The 25754-nt window shown below is 44.2% G+C and overlaps 1 protein-coding gene across 2 annotated transcripts in view; it reads right to left on the reverse strand.

Annotated features, from left to right (window-relative positions):
* LOC144153950 (multidrug resistance protein mrp-7-like) overlaps positions 1-25754 on the reverse strand; it is a 96373-nt gene that overhangs the window by 44013 nt on the left and 26606 nt on the right. For both annotated transcript variants that reach the window (XM_077685736.1, XM_077685735.1), the window contains exons 5-13: positions 24446-24577; positions 23790-23857; positions 19443-19562; positions 17017-17145; positions 13999-14161; positions 8837-9094; positions 4096-4299; positions 2219-2365; positions 903-996 (exon numbers count right to left, since the gene is read on the reverse strand). In XM_077685736.1, coding sequence (XP_077541862.1) covers positions 903-996; positions 2219-2365; positions 4096-4299; positions 8837-9094; positions 13999-14161; positions 17017-17145; positions 19443-19562; positions 23790-23857; positions 24446-24577 — 1315 coding nt within the window. The remainder of the gene's footprint in view (positions 1-902; positions 997-2218; positions 2366-4095; positions 4300-8836; positions 9095-13998; positions 14162-17016; positions 17146-19442; positions 19563-23789; positions 23858-24445; positions 24578-25754) is intronic.

Below are 25754 nucleotides of genomic sequence, written 5' to 3' on the forward strand. Positions count from 1 at the left end.
CCTTTTTAGGGTCCGATCATGCTTCGGTGTCAGAGAGTTCGGTTTACCACATGGCATAGAAAAAAGCAGAGGACGGGAGTTCTTAGCTCGGTTTACCCTGATGCCGAGAGAGGTTCCGGAGTTCCCTGCCTCGTAAACAGACGGAGCCCATCGGCTGGATCTTGACCACGGCTACGACTGCTACCGTTTGTGGTTTCTTACCCTCCACCTATAAACACATCGCCACGGTTGGTTACAGCTTATGTTTGGGAACTCAGGGTCCACGGGGTCACCAATGCCGTCACCATGCTCAACGTGCCCCATGCGGGGCATAATTATTTGCTTCCTGCACGTCGAGTCAACGGTGTTATCAAAGCCAGCAACAACCAAAGTGGGAATCACGAATCTGTCGACGAAAAATGAACAAAACAAGAGCGGCTTCCGCTGTTACCCCTCACTGAAGGGAGTGAGCGAATGTTACGGAACAGCCATGTGGTTGGAGAGGCTAGCATAATCGCATTGTGACGAATGCTAAAGCGTTTCCCGGAAATGCGCTGTCGTCTAGATTGCTCGGAATGCCCGCGATAACCTTCAAATTGATCCTGACTACCTGCAAGATGACTCCATTGTCCCGGACATCATTTCGATTTTTCTTCTGAGCATCTCCTGCAATACACGCCTCGGGTTTCATTTTTGATATTTTATCTAGAACTTTGCTTGGTCTGCTTAATAATCCTGTCCAATTTTTCGTGATGTTCTAGTACAGTACCACAAACTATCATGTAGCCTGGTTAAATCCTTCTTGTTCCTTACCTCCCATTATTCCACCTTTTAAACTGCTCCCATTGCGATATGTCTTGCTTTTTTTTTAGTTTCATAAAAACCTCCTTTTACTCCTTCAAAGAAAAGTAGAAGACATTTACCACCAATTTCTGGAATTTGTCCTTCTTCATCCAAGCCTGTCTCTATTTCTTCGCTCATAAAGAATGACATGAGCCTTCGACAGCTTCGGAAGACCTAAATTTCATGAAAGACAGGTAAGTAATCAGACGCTTTCTTCACAAAAGTAAAACCGAAAAGGACACCCAATAACGATGACTGCCAATGGCGCTTGTAACAACCCCAGTTTGTTAAATTATGCTTCAGGCGTATAAAGTTTTTCGAAACCAAACGAAACTACGCGCCTGCAAAGCAAGCATATTGTAGCAAGACTGCACGGGTTTATTTAAAGTTTTTTTTAATTCACACACGATGCAGAAGGTTTTTGTATGAACTTCGGATGTTTTTTGACACGTTCATCGTGCTTCAAGCATACGCAGTTCAACGCAATTTTTTCCGCAAGTAGTCTATTCACACGAAAAAGTTGATCTTATTCGTACCTGATTTTAAAAATTCTGAGAATTATTATTATAAACTGTTTTGTTCATCGCAACTGATTTTAACTTTAGGAAACTTCTTATACTGCTTTAAAGGGCACTACAATTTCATCTGTAAGACTTTTTAAATGAATCAACCTAACTTCCTTTATTGCAATGAGATTGATTTTATAGATTTTTGGCTGCAAAACTTTACATTGTACCTGGATCGTGGTCACCCTTTAAGAGCTTGTTTGTGTTATTGGCAAACGCTTTCTGAAGAGTAGCATTGTTTGAACTGACAAGCACAACACTTTTCCTGTAATTTACAAGCACTATTTTTAATAAAACTTTGCAAATCGTGTCATAGTCAGCAGTGAGGTCGCGAGTAAGACCCCGAGCAATATGGCCCGCCACAATTCCTCCCCACTTATAGACCTGCTGCACTCCATGCGCATGCTCGCAAGTGAAAGTACCAGTAAGTTGCAACTGTTTGCCCGGGTATATGTAATCAAGACACGGATTATAGCCAGCTGCCGACTACATAAACTGGCTGCGGAATTGTTTACAGCCTCTAAAACGTATACCTTTTACGCCTCATACTTGTTCAAAATGTCGTTTTTAGTTTGTGGGCAACAAAAATTAATTTGAGTTTTCACAGCGACTACAAATGGCAGGCTTGGAATCACGTTTATGTTTTTAGTGTGGCATGTTGGTGACTGTATTTAGACGCTCACTAAGCAACTCCTTGCTATTCAATACAGTCTGTCAGGTTCATTTCAGGATGAGCTTTGTACTGAAGGACACTTTTCTTGAAATCGCAAAATTTTGTCCATGAGTTCAAAAGTTCGTCATGCTTACGTTGTAATGATAATGAGCCTTACCGGGCTTTTTAGCCTGATGACATGTGGAGTAGTATTTGTGAAGGTGTCCGTTAGGGACAGAATGTACACACATGAGAATATTTCAGCAGGCTTGAATACAACGTCCGGATTAATGATCATCACAGTTCCGAAAGCCAGTATAATCATCTGAAATCAAAAGAGACATTGCAGTTGTTAGCTTTAACACTGTGACGCTTTTTTGTGCCTCACTTGAAAGAGTAAGTTTCTGTTGCAACCATTCTACCAATACCATCACACGTGTCTCCAACGGCGTGTTTGATGAGGGGACTACGTTGAATATTTACGGATGCGGAAAGCACCTTTTAATGAAGCGGCCTTAGAAGCTGAGCCCTAAGCGTTCATACCCTCAGATACCTCAATTTCCGGGGCAGCCGCCGGGCCGCTTGCTCTGGCGAGCTCATTTCATCGTTTCGAATACTGCCATCGCATGAGTCTTTTCAAAGACGGAAAGACGCTTCACGTGAATGGAGGCCATCTCTGAAGAACAAATTGTGTTTAAGTGTCTGTGTTTTCGGCCGGATTCGTGCTGGTGAGACCTCAAATTTTGTTTCGTCGTTGTCAGAGCAGAGGCGGGGCTGCTAACGTATGACTTTCTAAATTATCGTAGCATGAGTTAAACTACAGTTTTTATTAACCAGTCAGTCTGTGGAATAAAGCGAGCCAAAATACATTTGCCCGCGCAGTGATAAAACCTATGGGACTTTGCCTGTCATTAACCCCTCGTTCAAGCAACCTACCTCGCTCTTTCCCCAAGTGGTAACAACTCGTCTGCGGAACTTTCCTCGCAGCGTTTTTAACACTTTAACAAATATAGTTTGCTCGCAATGAAATTGTCCTTTATCAAACTGCTTATCACCACCTAAGCATCCATTGTTTGTTGTTATAGAGACTGGGGTCATAATCATGACAGCATAACGACCCACAACACGGGCACTCGAGTAAAGCCGCAAGATGCGACTTTATGAGTTTCTTATGACAACTCTCCCTGAATACAAGTGTGAAAAGTATGGAAGAACAAGCAGCCAATGGCGAAAGTAATCTGAAATCGAATATTTCTACTAGCAAAATTAGACCTGAGCAGGATTCTGTGCACTATATAATGCCTCCCAGTTGTCCCTGTTGCTTTTTCTCCCTATTCGTCTTTTAGCATTTTAACAGATAGCTGACTGCTTGATAAATTCTGCAGATTGCTTTCAGAGAACATAAAACTACTTTCCACCCGAAGACCACTATTTTCACGTCGGTATGAATCAGATTTATAGAGAACATTTTGCCGCTTGGGTTTTTTAAAGCCTCGGTGTGTGATGTTCTGCCTTTCGTCTTTATTCTCAGATTGGGATACACACAAATTTTTGAGACATTGCTAACGATAATTAGCAGCGATTAGAGTGGCATCACAAGAGTAAACCTCGCAGATAACTCTCGAATTCCGAGTAATGAATCCCGAAAGTACCCTGTTTTCAGGTAAAAGCACCACACTGTAAGGATTATTTTGCAGTAAATAGTAAATAATACACTCCAAACAAAGCGAATATGGCTCAACAAGAGATACTTCATCCAGTGCTTACGCTTTTTATGAACCCATATACTTCATGCGGGTGCTCCTAAATAATAAATTTGTTGTAGAATACTGTGAGAACTTGCGTAGTGAACGTCTACCAGTGCGGCTTCGCAACACCACAACGCGTTCAGAGGTACCAAACGGTACTCAGCGGCGCTTCGCCATACACAGCCAAACAAAGCTGCTTCTTGTAAGCACGAAACAGTTTATCAAGTGTTCCAAAAACGGTATTTAGCAAGGATACTAACTCACAAGGATGCTGGTTCGAGCCAGTTGAGCGGGTCGCCTTTCTTACCATCGAGCTGGAAGCGCTGAACAGCGTCTCAATAAGACTGTCCAGGATATTGACGCAGTAAGCTTGCTTAATTTCTGTGCGCCGAAGTTCCATGAGGCTTTTCTGAAAAATGTCTTCCAGCGCGGACATTTTGATGAGCCGTATGGACGAAAGAAATTCGCTGAACTTGTTGAGCCGCTTGTCTCGATACTCGTAGAAGACTTCCTGAAAAATAAAACAAAATTGGCAATGCGAACACGAATGGCTCTTGTTTTATAACCTGGCATAAATGTCCACACTTTTTTGCACAAAAATGCACCTAAGGGTACAGGCATGCAATAGCACGGTATGTAGCATCCTTACTGCGAATGGTTTATATTTCGCGAATATTCGAAAGCTGATGAGCATGCTGGGGCCTGCGGAGTTGGGTGTTGTGGCACTCCCTTATCCTTCGATTTCTATCTTGTAATCCGTGGAGGTGACGAAAAAGAAGGCACATTGGTAAAATTTATATTCTGCGTTGCACCAACGTCTGATTCAAGAATGGGAAAACATTTTCTTATTTCTAAAACCTCGAAATCTAAACTTGCCTGGATATATGCAACTGCTTCACGACAGCAAAAGCCCGTGTTTGTTGAAGGAATTCAATAAAAACACAAAAGCTTTGATGTGTCAAACAAAGGCACTTGTTTTTCTCGCCTGTATGTCTGTTATTCTGTCCTTCTTTCACCTGGAGCACCGTGAATAAGAAAAAATCAAAGCCCCTTCGTATAACCACAAAGATGGTTGAAACGCAAAACTTTCTTCCTCCGCAAACCGAGTCAAATAAAAGCCTAATCTTGTGGAGAACTCTTTCGTTGTCGTCTGGCCATGATGGAAGCCCGCGATGTAGTGACTTGGTGGTCGCGATGCAACGACTTTGTGCACATGCGTCTAACGCCAAAACGCCTTGCGTAAATGTCCACTTTTAACACCGGCGCTGCTGTACAAGCCGTAAGTTCGCTGTTGCAGGGAAAAAATACCAAGAAAATACCGAGCGCTCGTGAGCGCGTGCCTCGCGGCGACCGCCGAGTCTCCGGCTCGCGCAGTGGCTTTACTAAAACAAGAAAACTCCCGCGCTGTCGTCAAGCGCTACCGCTCATGTAATGCCTCGCATGAGGGACATAATATCGATGCATATGACGATGAATAGTACTAGCAAAGTGCAAAGCAACGACTAAACATGTAAAGAAACGACTTAAAACTGGTACAAATGCGTGGCAATGTGTCCTTCAGTGCTCACGTATAATGAAATCGAGCAGCTTCCCTATGGTTCAAGACTTGCGCGACTTAGTGCAATCTTCGCCAGTAAGGCTGGTGGAGGTCTACAATGCTGAAGATTACTTTGAATCCACCACTCACCGCGAAGAAGACGACGACCTCTTCGATGCATATGACGATTAGTAGCACTGACAACTCTTACGGCGTATTAGCAGCCCTGCTTTACTTCATAAGTGCTGCTTTACTGCTCTACAGCCCTGCATTCTGCTACAGTCCCGCTTCGCTTGAAGTAAAATTAATGAAACATACTTGTACCAGCAAGCCAAAGTTTCAGCGGCATCAGCGTGACGTACAACGAGCGCGCTCACCCGGCGGAAGGCTCGCGCGCCTCTGGGAATAGAAGAGCGAGACCCCCCCTGCATTCGGAATAAACCCGCATGACACCGCGGCCTGTCCTCTCCTTCAACGACTCCATGGCATGTGCTCTACATTTCGCGACCCAGACCATATTGAAAAAAACATTAAAGACTAAACTTTTTTGTTTTAAAAAAAACCATGCGAGCTTTTGTTCCGATTTCGTTCGACGACGAACGATGCCTTGTTTGATGAGAAATAAGAAACTATGTGTGTCATTTCTCTGTTCCGCTTCTCTTTCATTTTTCTATGACATTAAAGAGCTCGTCACAAAGTGCCTACGGTATGCGGGAGCACTTTTTTTCATTTTACTGGATCGTCACCATCTTCCTAAGCACCTGATGTCATTTACTTGCACTTTCATGGCAAATACTATATTTCATTCACAAAGGGTTTGCTTTTTTTGGCGCAATCTTGCTATAGTGACACAAAGGCAGAGTTCGAAGGCGGGCTTTATGACCCCCGGCGCTGCTTTTCAGGAACGTGCTGTCACCTGGGGGCAGCTGCCGAAAATACACGCAACTTGAAAGCACTGTAAGCGGCCTAATTGCAAGCCAATCTCTTTATAAATAATTGATATTGCCACTGCATTTTTTTATATATATGGGCTAGTAGCAAGTGGGTGCGGTAGGTTTTCGCGTTCACCCGTATTCACGCATCCTGTGATTGCGCTTGTAAGCCAGGGGACACGCTCCAACGAAATGGAAACTGCAGCAAGCCTACCGTGTGGGCAGGGGCATCCTATTTTTTGTTTTCTAGCTCAACTTTGCGTCCTTTACACAGCACATGACGAGGAAAGGTTCCCGCATACATTCATTTTCGCTTTACATGCTTCTGCTGCCTCAATGTCTGTTACCGAAAAACGTCTTGGCAAGCTCTATAAATCCTGTGTTATCCCCTTCAACATTTCTAATGTCACTAAATATAGTGCGGGAAATGTATGACACATCGATACCTGATTTCACGTTTTTGGAATTTTTTTAGTTCATAAGACACTACAGCAATTGTGAGTGGGATATTTGATTTGATGCACTCTAATCTACCGATATGTCAGTTTGCTTTCACACTTTCAGCCTCCCTTCAGCGACACTTCAAGGATACTTCAGAGACTTCACGGCCCCCTAATCTACCGTTATAAGTCAATTTGCTTTTACACTCTTCGCGTTCGTTCAGCCACACTTCAGGGATACTTCAGGGACAGGGACCGATATGAGTCAATTTGTTTTTACACTTATAGCGTCCCTTAAGCGACACTTAAAGGACATTCCAGAGACAGGGACCCTTCACGCACGGCTATCTAATTTACCGATATAAGTCAATTTGCTTTATATTGTTAGCGTCCCTTCAGCGACACTTCAGGGACACTTCAAGGACACAGACCCTTCACGGCCCTCTAATCTACCGATATAAATAAATTTGCTTTTACATTCTCAGCGTCCCTTCAGCTACAGCTCAGGGAGACTTAAAGGGGCACTGACACAAAATTTTGAAGGCGAGATAACTTCGGAGATAGATTGGTGGGAACACATATACATCATCTGCAAAATATCAGCGGCGAATACAGCCTAGAACATATTTAAAATCAATTTTAAAGTGTGCGAAACGCAACCGAGCAGCCAGCAGAGGACCACGCGCAATCGACATCCCGAAGATATTGTGTAAATAAACAACTGCCAAACACGTCACGAGTTTGTGTTTGCCGCTTCCGCACTGCCGGCGTTTTTCTCCGGTTCGCCCGGCTCACCGCTCCAATCGGAGGGCCGGAGGGCGGAGCTTCTGCTCTCGAGAACGAACGACCCGATCGTTGGCGGCGGAGGCGCCGTGATTTCGTCAGCTAATCGGGCAGCTGGCCGCGACCAAAGTTCTACAGCGATTCCAGGCACTCTGTTTCTATTCTGTTTATTACCATTGGATGAGAAAACGCGCCGGAGGCACGAAAAGCCCACTGAGCTAGCCGCACGGTCGCTGTGCAGGCGGCGGCCACGGCCGCAAAGTGGCGCCGGCCGGCGCAGGTAGCTCGAGTGATAGCTTGTTACCGCTGCACGAAATTGTCCCCAAGTCCCGACCATGGTGGCTTACATGAGAAAGGAGTTAATGATGCGATGGCGGGTTGCATTAAAAATTGTCATCTGCACCGCTTACGAGAGCGGCACTCGAATATCCGCCGCAGTGCTAAGCCGAACACATCTGTAGGCGGACCTGTAGGCACACCGGCCGGCTGCTCCCAGCGCGCGTCTTGCCACCCACCGTCTCGAGCGTCGCGCGTCCTTCTTTAGCCGCGGTAGCATTTGCACTCACAGCGCCTGCGTCACATCCACGGTCGCTTTTTAATTAAGCGTCTCACGAGATCAGTACATGGGGGCATTCGCAGAAACTGTCGTCGATGCGGATTCGACAGTGCTACGGCGGCTCTGCTCTGTGATATCCCTCCAAGGGTCATGTGTCAGCTTAGTTCACACAAAATCCACAAAATCCATCGTTTCGCGGAACTCGCTGAAACCGAAACTGCGAGTGGCCGCATTGAAAATGCCTCTAATTAATCAACCGTCGCACGCTGAAGCAAATGAGGTTTCTACAGGTTATAAGTAGGTCACTCGCAACAAAAAAAACAAGATGCAAAATTTTTGTGTCAGTGCCCCTTTAAGGGACAGGGACACTTCAAAGCTCTCTAATCTACCGATATAAGTCAACTTGCTTTTACACTCTTAGCGTCCCTTCGGCGACACTTCAGGGGCACTTCAGAGACAAGGACACACTTCACGGCCCTCTAATCTACCGATATAAGTCAATTTGCTTTTATACTCTTAGCGTCCCTTCAGCGACACTTCAGGGACACTACATGGACAGGGACCCTTTAGGGCCCTCTAATCTACCGATATGTCAATTTATTTTTACAAGTTTAACGTCCCTTCAGTGACGATTCAAGGACACTTCAGGGACAGAGGCACTTCACGGCCATCTGATCTACCAATATAAGTCAATTCGCTTTTACACTTTTAGCGTCCCTTCAGCGACACTTAAGGGACATTTCAGAGACAGGGACACCTCAGCGTCCCCCTAGGGCCGCGTTTCAACAAAGAGGACTCACACAGTACTTGTCAATCAGCGGTTCCGTGCACACAGACGCCGCTCCCACAATGACAAGCCACGCTACGCAGGCGCAGACCGCTGCGTGTCCTATGTGACGATCCAATGCTGTCAATGCGATGACCAAGGCGACCAGCCCCATGAAGGCGCTAGGCAAGTGGTAGGTCGACATGCACACCATCCACGAGTCCGCGGCCAGCAGCGTTGACACATGGCCGACGGGATTGTCAGAAGCGGCGGCTGGGGACAGGTACGTAATCTGGGCTTGCAGAATAAAACTGGCTTAGTGGTCATGCTTTCATAGCAGTCAGAATCGAGAAAGAGGTATTGCATGCAGCCCAATCTGCCTTGTGCACATTTTTTGTGTGTAAAATATCAACTGATCCTTCTTCTGAGCCCTGTGTTACATTTTTTTATTAGTGTAATGTTAGAAACGCAACTGCTATGTGTGCCTCCTATTTGAATTGAACTATGTACTGCAAATGTGAACTGCGCCCTGTCTTTTCTCCCTGTGGTTTTTTCTCTTTTTTTCCAAAATGTACATTTTACCGAGATGTGTCTGACTGCTGTTTGCGGTCTTATTGACGCGTAATGACGTATACTTTGTAAGAATAGTATCCCCCACCTCCTATGTAACGCCTTTCAGAGCCTTTAGGGTACTGAAAAAAATAAATATATAAAGATCCTTTCAAGCATCATTTCAAGCATCAAGCATCATCATTTCAAGCATCAACTTTTTAGATAACACTCACTCCATTAAATACCCAAAGTAAATTAGCATTGTACTCAGTAAAGAGCAAGATGCAATGTATTGGCACTTTGTCTGCTGCTTCGCTGCCAGTTACGTCGAAGACGACAGTGTTACTAGCGGCGCTGCCACGCAAGGTCTACTCCTGCCGCACACTCCTACGTTTCGTGCTGTTCCCCTCATCTGCCTTTCCGCTTATCCACCTAGCACATTCCCTCTGTCTGTTTCCCTCCTGCCTTGACTACCTCTGAACCTCTACATGTACTTTCCGCAGCATGCTCCGGTCGCTGGCGTCCGAATGTCCGCTCGTCTTCCCCATTCCCTCGTATACCCTCCCTAGCGCTCAGTTTGGTCCCACTGCTTCTCCTGGACTTCTTCTATTTGACCCCTTTGCCTTTCCCCAAAGCTCTCCCAATCTCCAGTGCACAATCTTCCCTCCTTTCCCTAGCCCTCATATCTTGACTACTGACTTTAGTTTTTTACTGGACTTCTATAGTACCATATAAGCTGTCACCGAATTTTGTGTTAAAGTAAATAAACCATAAAATCCTACATTCGCGCTATGTTTCACAGCGAACGATCGACCGGCCTGCTCAAACATTCTAAGAATTGAGCAGTCCCACTTTTTGCTGTAACAACATCATGTACTTGAAATAAATTAGAACGCCCTGTACGAGAACTTCCTCACTTCCAACTAATTTTCAGGGCTGAAAGACTTACGCTTGCTTCGTTTGTAGGAAATGCGTTTTCCAACCATAAGAGCACCGAGTCGTTGCTTATTTGGGCATTGCCATTGAACGAGGCATACATGTAAGAATTAATTAAGCTGTCTTCCCGAGATGCAAGCTGCTGCCATCCCACTGGCAGAGGACGCCGCCAGGGACCACGGGTTCCTGAACGCTGTCTGATCGGACGAAGACACTGGAAATTGCCGCACGGGGAATTTTTCTTTAAAAGGAAGTATGATAAACTCTGTTCTCTCTCTGTCTATCCATCAATCTATCTATCTATCTATCTATCTATCTATCTATCTATCTATCTATCTATCTATCTATCTATCTATCTATCTATCTATCTATCCATCTATCTATCTATCTATCTATCTCTCTCTCTATCTCTCTCTCTCTCTCTCTCTCTCTCTCTCTCTCGCTCTCTCTTTCTCTCTCTCTCTCTCTCTCTCTCTCTCTCTCTCTCTCTCTCTCTCTCTCTCTCTCTCTCTCTCTCTCTCTCTCTCTCTCTCTCCCCGAATCGTTGGAGTGAAAACCAAATCATTGTTTGCAGTTGTCTATTCTCCGAAGAAGTACACATACTGAACTTGCATAGCCCAGGCCCCAGCACAACCTTCACATTGTAGAATCGCTAACAGTTACCTTTCGCAAAGGTTCAATAACCTTATACCGAGCATTCATCGGAACCGCGTTTCGCTTGCGTTCAACGGGTGCACTTTAAGCTCTGCAGTTGGGTAATGAAAAGCATGGCATGTTTATTTGCTAGAATTCATTCTTCTGGGGGGAATAGAAAGAGACAGAAAGAGCCTCACAAATAGCTCTCCATTAAATCTAAGCTTTTAAAGGGGTTCTTGACTCAACTGATGCCACTTCTAATCTCAGATGACAGAAGTTTTTCACGTCAGATAACGAAAGTTCAAGAAGTTGCGAAGCTATGGGAGAAACTTCTTTGTCTTTTTTAAAAGTAGACCGCCTATTATTCCTGAATCCCGAGATGTCATATCTGCTTTTACAAGGGAGCTTCTTTTGTCTCCCTCATGGCGTATGCCGCGTTAACAACTCACTGCAGGAAAGTCAAGTTTTTCTGACGAAGATGAGAATTGTGGGTGAAGTGAAAGGAAAAAAACGCTCCCCGTCGTCGGAATCAAACCTGGGCCCCCACGTTATGAAGCCGACATCTATACCATTACGCCATTGCGGCACTTTTTTTTCTTTATTGCCATAGTATGACACAACACAACAAACAAAACACTATACTGCTAAACCTGGCAGCCATCACTTGACTAACAAAGAGGAGAGAAAGAGAGAGAGAGAGAGAGAGAGAGAGAGAGAGAGAGAGAGAGAGAGAGAGAGAGAGAGAGAGGGAGAGAATAAATATACGGCTTAGATTGTTTCTTGGTTTTAGTGTTTCAAGTTTAAACGGAAGAACAGCGCTAAAGAAGGGACAAAAGAAAGAACAGACACACGCAGCGATTTGTGCGTCTAGTCTTTCTATTTTCCTAGTTTTAGCGCTGTTTTTACGTTTAAGCATTGCGCTCCAATGGGCCCGCGTTACCTCTCTTTTACAATTAAGGATTTCAGGCACGGGAAACCATTCCGGAGGCTCGAGCTGAGCCCTCCGCACTTCAATAATCAGTCGAACAGACTCAGAAAAGTACTCCTTGGACCTTTTAGCACCGGTGTCACGATGGCGTGTGGCCATGCGCGATTTTCAAATCCCGTGCAGGTCCAGAACCATCACGAGGTCCCCCGTGATACCCCATGCCCGTTTTGAATGGGTACAAACCTGATCCCGTAGACATCCAGGAACAAGTCCTTTCCTGATGAGCACTGAGGCACATCGCAAAAGAAGACCCCATCCCAACGCTCCAAGAAAACATCAACCGTGTCGGGCTTTTTAATGGGTAATAGTCAACCCCCCTTGGAATGTGCAGACCCCTTCTCTTCTTTCCCGTTTTCACTGGAAGGACGCCAACGTGAGTTCAAAAGAGAACGTTTTTAACCCATGGCGGCAAGTCATTCTTTTTACTCGTCTAAGTACGTCTTTTCCAGGCCCTGTGCGGTACACGGATGGGTGCAGCCGCACAGGCAATGCAATATCCGCAAGGTCGTGGTACAGTCACGCTTGACAAGTATTCCAGCGTGAAGCGGGACCGTAAAAAATGGATATCCTGTACACCCTCACGCAAATATCCTCTTGGTGCGCCAAAATAAAAAAACACACCGACGAAACACACAAAAATCAGGTAGCGCCCTAGCTAGCTTCATCTGACACAGAGTGCGCAACAAACGATCATTCACGTCACGCCTAAACAAAGAAAAAACGGTTGACAACTTGTCGCAAAACCAAATGCTAAAGTTAAAGGCCCCCTAGCACGCCATTTCGGCACGACGAATGGACGCGCAAAATTAGACAAAAATTATGCACCCCTCCATCCAACGACGACGACGACGGTTGAACGCGAAACTTTCTTCCTGCGAAATGAAATGGCGAAGGGTCAAAGTCAAAGCCGCTGCGATAAAAAGTCGGAAGTGCCTAGAGACAAACTAGAAACCACGGGTCCAAACCGTCTTCGAGTCAAAGTCCAAACTCAGACAACAGCCAAGGATTGCCTCACAAGAAAGCTTCGAGTTCAACCATCGGGGTCAATAGACGGAGAGGTGCATAATATTTATAATAACCACTAACTATAAGTATTTTTTTCAAGTACCTTCAAGAGCAAAAGTTGAAGGACCACAAAAACAGCAATTTCGGGTTATTTCTCTGCCGCATGGCATTTCGGGCTATTATTGCGGTATTTTTGTAATATCTTAGTAATTATATGACACCTCACATGCATACCACTGCTTGTGGGCTGCTACCGGAAGAGAAAAAAAACCTAAAACTGCTTTTTCCGGGGCCCGTAAACTTTTGCTAATTGCTGTACCTGCTGGCTGATAAAAAAGCATCGTGAGGTGGTCGACATCTTGTAATTTATTGCAAATATTTAGTCGCTGCAAATTTTAACTTCCCGTGTTTTCAACCCACGGCTTGCATTGAATTAGCAAGACCGCCTGCCATTGTATTCGGCAAGTAAAACTACGTATGTGTATGGAAGTAATCAGCTGTTCGGTCGAGCCCTTTCTGTCGCCTCTAACGGCAACTTTTGTTGATTGATTGATTGTAGGGTTTAACGCGCCGACGCAACGCAGGCGATGAGGCGCGCCGTAGTAGAGGGCTCCGGATTAATTTTGACCGCCTGGGGATCTTTATCGTGCGCCGAAATCTCGTACACACGGGCGTTTTTGCTTTTCGCCTCCATCAGAAAAGCGGCCGCCGCGGCCGGGAATCAAACCCGCGACCGGCAACTTTTGTTTCCAGCATTACTTCCTTAGAAGCTTGCAAAGAATTAAACTTTTTTTTTGTTTTTTCATCTCATCTCTGTTACGTGTTACCACTTGCTTCCTTTAGGCGCTATCTTGAGACGCTTAAAACCCACCATTTAGGCGAAATACGTCGCAATACCTTTTAGGCGCTACCCCTGTAGAGTCTCTGTGAAGCAATTAGTAGGTGCTACTGTGCCAAGCTTTGATACCTTCATGCACGTGATCAGAAAAAGCATAAGCTGGCCAGAATTCCAATCACACTTTCACTTTCAAAAGAAGCACTGACACTTTTTCGAACGCTCGAGGGAAAGCAGGTTTTACCTTCTTTAAAACCGCTGTTTGGAGCAGATGATGGGCCTTGGTTTGAATCCTGATGGTGAAATAGGAGTGGCAGCTCGACACCAGGAACTCGGCAATGCAAGACACCACAAGAAGCAGCGCTGACTGGCCGAACGGAGGCCCATCGTTTCCAGCAATCAGGCCCCTGCACACGAGTAACAAGGAGTATGTTCTTCCTTGACCTTGCGCATGGCAAATTTGTTTGTATGAACTCCTGCTGAGTCTTGCTATTACTTCAGGAAAAATTCATCCCTGTGGCCTGGACTTTTTGGTTAAAGACGGGTGAAGAGGATGCAAGAAACATCAATTTTCTTTGGATAAAGCGGAAGCGTTTTTTTTTTTTTTTCATGTGCAGTCAGACGAGAAATTTCCCGATGAATGAAATATTCCTTTGCTCATGATATACCACGGATAGTAACACTAACAGCGCCTAAAGCACAAACGTTTCTTTACTAGTTGTAGTGCAGTAGATATTACCAGGCGCAAAATATTAAGGCGCAGTCCAGCCGTCACACGCTGTATGTGTGAGGTAGCGCAAACTGCGTTTCCAAATGGCACTTTTACTTGAAACTTACAGATGTCTTGTGTTCAGTGTTACTGTCACGCTTTCCGAGGCATATCATCAAACGACATTTTTTTATGAGCAAGCCAGAGAAACGAAGCCTAACAGTAAGGAAGATAACTGATTTTATTCGCACCCGCGTTATAGAACTGCCGCCGTCCACAAATTGCAGGAAAGATCACGTTAGCGCAGAGTTTCCTTCCCCTCAGGCGACACACTTCAAGGAACCATGAAATAAAATACTTCTTTCGGCTTGTTTTTATATCCGAATTGTTTCAGAAAGTAACCAACACACTCAGTGCTTAGAATAAGAGGTCACAAAACTCAGACAAAGTCGACTGCTATATGCCCAACATATAACTTGGAAACTCGCTCAAAAGAATTCTCTCTTTCCCGGTGTCGGCGTCATTCGAGCTCTCGAAACACGTCATTAGAGCGTGGCAGCTGCAATTGGCCGGCTTTCTTTCAGTTGCAGCAATAAACGCAGTTGGTAGCCACTTTAACAAAAATGCCACAAAAGCAAAGCAACAACGGAGGCGCATCTGCTGCGACGAGCAAATCACGCAGTGCCGCTCTGGCATGGCGATAATTGTAGCTTTTGCAGCGCTTCCAGACGCGAAGGAAGGAGTTAAGGCGGTTATCGGCAGTGTTGAAGAGACCGTTTCAGGGTAAGCAGGCCGAATGATCCTTGTTGCACCGCAGTCTGAACCGTCTAGCGCAACCAACGGTCTCATTCCCCGTGCCCCTCTTCTCCCCTGCCCATCACCGCTCTCCGCAGAGCACGTATCTCGCTGGCCTTGTTTAAGCCTAACCGACCACGGCGTCATATGTTTTCTTACCCAATTCATAACTTTAGTGCATGCTTTTAACGAGAACCATAACCAATGCACATTCACCTGTCGCTTATGTGTTGTGCAGGTCCATTGAGTTGCCCGGATTTCAGTGAAATCGCCTTGTGAAGCGTAAAGTCTCATTGAAATGCTAAAATTAGAAACAGCGCAACATCTAATTATGCATCTACAACTCAAGCCACTTGTTTTATGAAGACATTCATTATGGCAACATTAAGAGAAGACCCAATTAAGATCAACTAGATTTGTCTTCGCCAAGGGCAATGGCAACAATCGACAAGACCTAATTCAGCAGTGTTTGATTTGCAGTCTCTTTGCCGACCCTGATTCAGTTGCCTTATCCCACACAGAATTCTATTTGTAATGTTTTACCAGTAGGAAAGCACCTAAACATGATACCAAACGGAATCGTTCCCCAGATAAGCATAGATCGCGGGTTCAATTCCGAACAGCGGCGGTCGCTTTTGTGATGGAGGCGAAAAGCAAAAATGCCCGTGTGTACGAGATTTCGGCATACGTTAAATATACCCAAATGGTCATAATTAATCCGGAGCCCTCCACTACGGCGCGCCTTATCGCCTGCGTTGAGTTGGCGCGTTAAACCCAGCAATCAGTCAAACTAAGATAAACATTCGGTTTAGGCCTTTCAAGGATAAACATTCGCTTACCTTTGTCGGCCTTGCCCTGTTAAACAGAAAATCATCATCAAGCCTTCCGACACCGAAACAGGTAACTTTTAAAAACTCCAAATTGCGTGTAGAGCCCCGAAGCTGTAATGTAAGATGTCTATACGCTGTAATATAAGATATGTTGTAATACGAGATTTCTCTGCGCTTGCATCATCTATACGCTTCCGTATCATGGTTCCCAAGGAGGATCTTCCGCAAGCGGAAGTGACCGCAGAGAGTCAAATTACAGACGTACGTGCTATATTACTCTCGTTAGATAATTTTGGTTACAATCCTTACCCGACGATAAAGCTTCACGTGACAATGCGTTGTATTAGTTTACTAGCCAAGCCATCACTGCATCGTCTCCCACTAAAACCACTGCCATAAAAACCATCGCTGCCATTCTATTTCACTTGATATTTACTGCGGCGCAAAAAACAGGGACTAAAAAGAAACACGTACAAACAACACAGTATCGAACTTCCAACAAGATTTTATTGAAAAAGAAACGCTGCTTATATACACAAAAACTAAAACACTAAGAACATCGTGACGTCAAAGTGCATGGCGTTTCTAAAAAGGGCATCACGTTTCGCGCCGTAGTAATTATCAAGCATAATGTACCAACTCACCCATATCAAGCTTTTGTTACTTAAGATTCTTTTTCATTCTGCGCTCTCTGCCCCGAAACCAGAACGCACAAGGCGACAACCAATTTTCCGCTGCGCGTTTAACCTGCTAGAGTGGTGTTATAATTACTCCTCCTGTAATCACCCATATTTTTATAAAGAATAAGGGCAGAAACCACATGTCAGTTACAACTAGGTTCATAAAATAAGTACAAAAACAAAGCTTCAACCCCGCCGACAACGTAGAGCTGAGTTAAGTAGTAGAGGATGAAGCGTTTGCTACTTACGCGAAAAGGGGTATCCGCACAAGGAGACAGCAGTAGTAGAGAAGGGCCAAACTATTTGCCCACAAGTGTTCCCTCCAGGCATGATGGAGAATGAGACCGTAGAAAAGGCAAACGCTGCGCAAGCCTTGTCTGCAAAGGTCAAACAAAATGAACGCCGGTAGCTATTAAGTTCATACGCATGATAAAACAGAATATTCCAGTCATACGTAATGGGTAAAGACGTGTTTTTGACCTGTGCAAGGAGCAAACCGTCTGCATGTGTGTTCTACGATCAGGAGAACCGAAAACAGCAACATTTTAAAGCTAAAGCTTTCTTCGTGACCGATTGATTTGGGTAAAAAAACTAATGCAGTTCCCCATGCACTATCGTTGGGTAATTAAGTAATTTGCGCTGTTGGGTAAAAAAACTAATTCAGTTCCCTGTGTACTATCGCGCTCACTATGACCTACAACGCTCATTAGTATTCACCGCTTTCTACAGCCTTCGTCTGGTTCCCGGGGTTTAAGATTAAGTGCGCATTAGGAGTACATCGTCCTAATCAATCAAACCTTATACTAACGTATATGCCCATAGTAATTGTTTTGACGATAAACTCGCCTGAATGCTCACGAGCGTTCTAGGTCGCAGTGAGCGCGATAATACCGGTTGGTCGACAGAAAAGCTCTGATAACATATCTGGACACAGGGCGCGTGCGTGAAACTGGGCGAAAAAGATTGTGCGAAAAAGATTCCTTTAAATTGAAAAAAAAGCAACCGTCTAGATAAGACAATACATGCATCGACCATGAAGAAGGAGTACAATATAATTACCTTTATCTGATAAACCACCTATCGCTATACATTTAAATTGTTCGTAGATGCGTTTACGTAGTGCGCGAAAAATAGTCGCAAGGTTTCGTTCTCCGTTTGCGATGTGGGTCTTTGGAGGTTTAACAATCGACTGGACGCACCTTTAACAAAGGTTTTTATGTACTTTTGATGTCAGGAATCTTTCGCGCTTTTCTCAACTTTGCTTAGAAAAAACAGGTAAACATTTTTTTTTCGCGGCACATTGCAAAGCTCAAACTGCAATCTCACGTCGCTGGCGAACAACCGGTAAAAAATATCCGCTGAACCGTTTGCCTGCAGCCACTAGCTGACCTATTCGAAGCCTGTAAAATCTTTCTGAGAATTGTGGGTCGTCACATCTAGGTGATGAATTTTGACCATAATTTGCATCGAATAGCTGGCAAAGGACGTATTCACAACTAAATGGAGGTAATCCTCAAAACCCAAGTTCTCTAGAGGCAAATAGAACAGTTAGCCACGCACTTTTCTTTCTTGCCAATCAGCCACAGAGCACCTTTTTTTCGTCGCGTAGCAGATTCTCAAGGTTTTTCGCCACCTCCACGTAAAGTATTAGTTAAAAATGGAAAATAAAAATTCTAACGAACTCAATCGTACAGTACCTGTGTCAAATGGGGGATATGTCAACAGTATCTATCCAAAAAATGCCACTTTACTCAAAAATATTGCAGGTGGTATTAAATAGCGAATAGCAAAAACTGCGTTCTAAAAAGGATGTATTATGCTTTTTTTTAATTTATTTATTTTATGTTACAAGAGTGTGTAGACTACAAGATTTCAGAAGGGGGTCCCAGAGTCAGACACTGAAGGTGGGACCTCCTTCTTCTTATTCCCGTGATAGGCCAGTCAAAATATCTTAAGCACCTGCAGCAAATGCAACAACAACTCGACAGCAGTTATTGCTCATTATTGCTCATTATTGCTCATTATTGCTCATTATTGCTCATTACTACAAGCGACGAAACAAGCGACGCAACTAAACACGCGAGGCCAGCCCACGCGAGGCCAGCCCCTTGGTGTGCTTGCTACTGCCGCTTTGTTTTCCCCCTTACACGTTGCCTTTCCGTGTACCCAACTCAACCACGAAGTTTTTATTCATCATATGACCGCGAAATCAATCCGAGGAATCATGTGATCATACTGAAATTTCCTAAACTTTGGGTTTCTTCATAGCCGGGTAGCGACCAATTGGACGTACCCACCAATGATTTTGTTAAGTGATAAGCAACAAATTTTCAGTACGAGGAAATACCGACATAATAATGAGCACAGTATCGTTCATGCAGTTCTCGCTGAAAAAATTTTATCTTCCGTGATGACTGTTGCCTATCGTTAACAATGCCACGAAAGCTTATAATTGCCGTAGTCATATGTTCTCTCACACTAAGTGAGGCGCCTTTACACTAAGTTAACTTTTACCATATCCTTGTAACCTAACATAACTTAACTGAGTTAATTTTATCTGATTAATTGAAGGTGCCTTACTGCAGGAGCCAGCTTCGGTACTCTCCATGCATACCTTGCTAATAGACACAAACCGCGTTCCAGGTCAATATGCGGCAATTCGGAGGACACTTACACTTTTGTGATGAAATTCCTACACTTGGTTTCGATGTTCCGGCAGCATCGCAGGCCCAGTGTCAGCCTGGGCGCGCACCCGTTGACCACTTTTGACTTCAAAATTGTGGTGGTGAGATGCCTGTTTTTTTAAAATAGGTAGCACATATAAACCACTACTAATAGGCTTTCCCAGTTTATACCATAGTGACATTTATTTTACGGAAACACATAAACGTGATAACTACCGGAGGGTACTTTTTCGCCAAATTGCATTTCGGGCTGAAGGTGGCCATCTACACTCACGGCCGCCTTTTCAAGCGCTGTCCCTTTGTAATGCAGTGACCTTACACAAACCCAAGGAAAGGCCTAAATGCAAAATCGATGCGCGACATCCCGTTCACCGCTGGGTACGATCCGGGCACCTCCTGCACCCATCAGCGCCACTTAGTGGCTTGCTTCGAATGCTTTTAAGTGCAGAGCACTTTAGACGCTCGCCTAACACTTGGCGCTCACCTAACATGGTGCCCACACTTGGCCTTGTCGTCGTAGCTCGCTCGCTCAACCCGAGTAGAGATACAGGGCGTTCCATTGTAGCGCTGTCGTCGCGGCGCGCACCCCATAGGCTTCGAAAGCCAAGCGGTTTATGTAGTTATAAGCGTTCGAAACTGGTGAACCGCTAGCGCTTGTTCTACATCTGCCCGTTGTTTAGCGCAAAGAAAACTATAGGCATGCATTTGAGGCAAAATATACGTAATTAACCAGCAGGGACCGCGTTCATTTATTTATGAATGCTCGTTGGGTTGGCTTTTACGATAGCAAGCGAAAAAAGTGGTCGCGCAAGAAAAAAAATGACGTGTTCGAAATGACGCAGAAAGGCTCCACGCGCAAGAAGAAAATGGCGCGTTCAAAATGCAACAGAAAGACTCCAGCCGCGCAAGAAAAAAATGTCGCGTTCGAAATGACGCAAAACAGCTCCAGCATACGAATTCAAGGCCAGCACAGAAAGAACCGATCTCCCACCGGCGCAGTTTCAGGCAGGGGGGCGCGCGAGCACTGTGAAGGCGGGAAATTTTAATTGCATGGGGTGGTATAGCACTGAACTTATGGATAACAGCGGTGAAGCCCATTATGGTAAATCACTGCTCTGAACCTCCGACACCTTTCACATTGAGTGGAACGGCTTTAATTTTTTTCCATTATCTTGAGCAACTTCTAACATGGATGGCACATTGGGTCTCTGTAGTACCTCTCGAATTTTGGTGCTAACGCTGTGGCTCGAGCACCAGCGATGCTACTTTTCTCGACCAAGACCCGTAATGTTTTCAGCGAAAATGTTCTCTTTCGTCGATTCCACGCTTTCTTTTGGCCAATGAGGGTGGGTTGGTGTATTTCAGGTCACTTTAGTAGTGGAGCGCAGCATATCATCACATTTAATAATGCCTTGCATAGGACGGAAGGTGACGGGCTTGTGCCTATCGTGGACCGGAATGCCAAAAACTACACTACAATTTTTCTGACCTAGTTAGCCAGAACGTCAGGAAAGCGCTTGCAAAGATAAATTCGCGTTATAAATCGTAAGCTTATTTCAAATGCTATGCATGTAAAATTTAATCTTCTTCTTTAATGTAAACTATTAGACGGAACAATTTTGTTGTAACTGCTGGTGAAAAAAAAATGATTCTGGTGTTTACTTCATTAAAACCTGTTTTTACAGCGATCTTTCAAAGCCACAGTCGAACACGGGAGAGACTAGGAAGATCGAAGAGCGGCACTGATTTTTTATGTTTTTCTTATGACTATATCATTTTTTATACTTTCGAAGTACTCCAATTAATTAAAATGCACTATTAATTCTGTTACTACTGTTTTGAAAGCACTGAGAACTCCCTCTATTGAAGGGATCGACTACGGGCTTTTAAAGCATGCAGTGTAGTTCTGTAAGCAATGCTTACAAAAATTTCAAATGGACTTTTAAAGCATACAGTGTAGTTCTGTAAGCAATGATTACAAAAAATTTCAATTGTACCCGATGTACATAGGCGAAGGAGAAATAAATACAATCTGTACTTTATTTGAATTGCTTTGACTGCCCGGCGTAGTATAATAAAAATTTCAATTTATTTTACGGTCTCTTTTAAAACGAGACCAGCTTGTCATTCTCAATTAAAAAAAAACAGGGTCTACAGCGTCGTCTGATGACGGTCCAACGCAGCCCAGCAGCCGTGTCTCGACTGCCGTTCGACATCACTTGAATATTTAAGACTAGGCTGGCACAAGGGCACAGCATTCTCCATTGTGGTGCAGGGCTCTCAGTTCCATGGCGTACCAACTGATCCATTTTCAAACAACCCGAAACTGTGGAGCATATCTTTCTTCATTGTGGGGCGGCAGCTTTCCTTTGGGATGCCCTCCAAAGAACACTTCGGAAAAATTTTCCACTCAGCCCACACGGCATACTCCTTTTTTGCATAGATAAAGAAGACGGGGTGCTATTTCACCATGTCATGTTCTTTGGCCTGCACAGTATTTTGGCATTCGCGCATGGCCTGGCTTTGTTTTGATATAGACACGCGAGCAACGTGACTACATTTTCAGGAAAGTGTCTCACAGTTCGTTGAAGTATCGAGAGCGAAGAACTCTTCACCTGAGTGTATGTGCAAGATTAAAAGCTTTTACAAATTCCGTAACTGCGCTGAGGATATTTTAAAAGACAACGACGGCAATTGGTGGCATGGTGGAATTACGGTTCAATTTTCTTTTTCATTGTACCAGGTGTCTTCTGTTACTGTTGAAGACCGGCAATAAAAAAAACAAAAGTCGTTGTTGTGTGGAGAATTCGTCTTAGGTTCCCGATACTAAAGCCGCTAGTTTGAGGTCGGCACTTGCCTCTTTTATTTCTTTTCTCGTCTTCTACTTCATTTACAATTCAACAGCTTAGATTAGTTTTTCATGTTTTAAATTATTGCTCTCCGTCACGTTATGTTGGGTTAGAATACGTTACCCTACGTTAGGGACAGCGAAGTCGATCCTAGCATCTGACGACCCACAAACAGCTGAAACTCCTGTGCCCGCTCCAGGCCTGCTGATGGATGCTATTGACTTGCTCAGCCGTTTCGCGGGGCTCCTCACAAAGGAACCGAGGCCGCGTTAAACGCGCTTGCGTGCTATGAAAAGCCTCTCCGCTCAATGCTAAGGAAGCGCACGCAAGCGAAAATCACAGGCCTTTTTTGCCAGGAAATGAATTCGCTTTCCCCGGAACCCCTAGCATTTTATTGTTATTATTTTTACCTCTAACTTTTACCACAGCGCTAAATTAGCGGCTGGCGAGAGCCGCCGCAAGTGCGATGTTATGGTAGCTGCTGGGATGCTCCTGAGATATCTACTAGGATGTGCCTCCTTTTAGAGATCAAATTTATGGAATGAACTACCTGTAAAGTCAGAGTTCCAATTTTACGAAATTCTCGATTTAACGAAATATTTCAAGGTTCCAGGTGACTTCGTTAGCAGGGGTTTTAACAGTAGTATTGCGCTACCCTTAAGTTTGTCTGGTATTTCTTTTCTTGCGTGGATTACGACGCGAAGAAGAAGCAACTTCGGCTTGCGAACCGTGCACCCGACATTTCACATTAGCCTCACTCGAACAGGCAACTTGAGCTTGTGCGACCGTTGACATTGCATTTGATTCCGTCTAGTGCACCCGACTCCGACAGAAAAAAATGAAGGAAGTTCACACTAACACGTAAGACTTGAAGGTAGCGATACTGTACACAACCCTCACGACCATCACGATGGTTTAAGTCCACAACTGCAGCCTATTAGCTTCTTCGCTGCTGCCGCAACGACCTTTACTCCATCATTGTTGCTGTAAGTGTGAGCTTCCTTGATAAAGTGATAATCATTTGGCATGCCCTTGGAGGGACGTATGCTATGACCTGCCTTTTACCTTCCGAGCACGTGTTGACACGATAACAGCGAATGCTGGAGTTTTTTTGTTGTTGTTGTTGTTTTTTTTTGCCAATGTTGGCCAATCTCCCAAGTGGGTATTTTTGGTGAGAAAACTTGCGCCGATAACGCTGGGTGGTCGCCGCGAAGCACGCACACACGGGCATTAGGCATTTTCTTGGTTTTGTTAACTACGGGGCGGTTACCGCGAGGCCCGCGCTCACGTGCGGGCGCACTGCACTTTTTTGGCATTTTTAACTGCGGACACAAAAAGTTACAATTTGCTAAAGAGCTTCGCTCTTAATAATAACAAAAATTGAAAGGTCAACCTTTTTTTTGATATTCGTAGGGTCTTTTAGCTTTCTTAGGGGAAGGTACGTCTACAGCTTAGTCATTCATATCTGAAATAGGCGCGATAACTTACTTCAAAACAATTGCTGATATCACTTTAGAAAATGGCGAACAGCTGTCCAGATCGTGATAGATGTTTTGCTGAAACAAAAGAAATAAAAGTTGCGTATGAGTACGCCTTGTTGCCAGCCCAAAAATGACATCGGCATTTCCTAACTGTAATTAACAACTAAGTCACAGCGAGAAATATTAAAAATGTTTTTTTTTTTTTTTTGCAGAAATCAAACTTCATGTAGTATCAATAGTTCGAGGTTTTAAAAACCAATTGTTCATGAACACACTTTTAAGGGCAAGTAACATGAACACCCCAATCAAACAACGAACTAAACAATGTATTGCCTTTTTAACAAACATTTATTTCCCTGTCACTGTCTCATTGCACCATGTACAGCATCATTTGTCAGTTACGTTACATGTACTTGTGAATGCCCCCTGAAGTTCTTTATTGCGATTTCTGTCTCGATTATCAAACGCACATAAGCAACAAAAACTCAAAAGATTTGACACTAAGATGTTAGGAGCGCCTAATTTATTGTAAATTCTGCGTCATTGCTTCAAGCACAAAAATGCACCTTTAGGCAAAGAGACAGAGAGAGACAGGCAAAAAAACACCACTTGAAATGCCATTTGAAATATCCTATTAGTCGCTTTCCAACTCACTCAGCGCACCTCTTTATCACCATTCCCGGCTGTCGGCCTGTACGAGAATCCAGATGTCAGAAAATTTCCGAAGGACATTACAATGCACACGCTCAGCGAGGCGGCTTGGGTTAGGGTGGAAGATAGCGGTTCGATTTCAATCTGTAAGAAATGAGGTAGGTTCTACGTGTTGGTGGGAGTACTACAAGGTGTCTGTCGCAATAGATCAGGAGTATTACCTTTTACCGGCATACAGCGATGTTAATGAAGACATGGTGCACAAATGAAGGTATACGGAATACGGGCTCTAAATTTTGCAACCGCCGGTATTTCTGAGGCCGAAAAAAAAACCTTCTCACGTAGGCAACAATTACACAGCTCTTTCCTAAACGTCTATAATCGCAAAAAGATTGTATCTGTGTCTCATTGCAGTGGAAAACAACGACTCCAACCTTTACCCCATGATACGTTCGCGCATAAAGTCGGTATGAAACGCATTTCCCTGAGCTAGGTGGTCGCGATGCACCGCAGGCTCCTTGACTCATTTAAATCTTGAATACCAAAAAGCAGAGCGCCATTTCAAATGTGCATACGGAAAATAATGTTTGTGCTATTACTTACTTATTATTTTATAGGGATTGTAATGGCATCATAGTATACAAAGCTCATAATTTCTCCCTTATCTGAGCAATTCAGCATACAAATACCGGCTACATTTTGCTTGAATCTGCCATCATCATCATTATCACCACCAACAGCCTATTTCAAAGTCCTCTGCAGGAGGAACGCCTCCCCCACTGACCTCCAACCGAAGTCCTTGCTTTGCCTCCAAAGTTTCATATTTTTCACACCACCGATTTATTGGCCTTTTTTTCTGTACCTGTATATCTCGAGTGAATCTCTACCCTGGTGGATTCCGATTCTGGCGTTTAATCTTACAACGATAAACAACCATTTTACACGCATATACGCAATTCCAGTTTTTTTGTCTGAAAAAATGGCGAATAAATGATGATCTTGTTCTAAAAAATCATTTAGAAGTCTTATTAAGCAGTTATTTCTTGGTGTTTGTGTTTTACAATTTCATAAATGTGTACTGGGTTAGTTTTTAACCAAGAAGTTGCGCTGAGTTTTATAACAATAGTTGAATAGGGCCATAAAGGCAAAGCACAAGTTCGTTTCTTCAGAAGGTTTTGAATTTTCAAGAACCCTCACCGATTGTACGGCAGCAAGCGATGCTTTATACACAGCGAAAGTACCCAATTTGAGCCAAAATTTCAATTTTTCTTCTGCACTGTATGTTTTGTGACCTTAACAATGGCAGGCACAAGGCAGGTAC

Source organism: Haemaphysalis longicornis, unplaced genomic scaffold (assembly GCF_048455015.1).
Source record: "Haemaphysalis longicornis isolate Haplotype H1 unplaced genomic scaffold, Haemaphysalis longicornis Haplotype H1 scaffold_9, whole genome shotgun sequence".
Classification (NCBI taxonomy): domain Eukaryota; kingdom Metazoa; phylum Arthropoda; class Arachnida; order Ixodida; family Ixodidae; genus Haemaphysalis; species Haemaphysalis longicornis.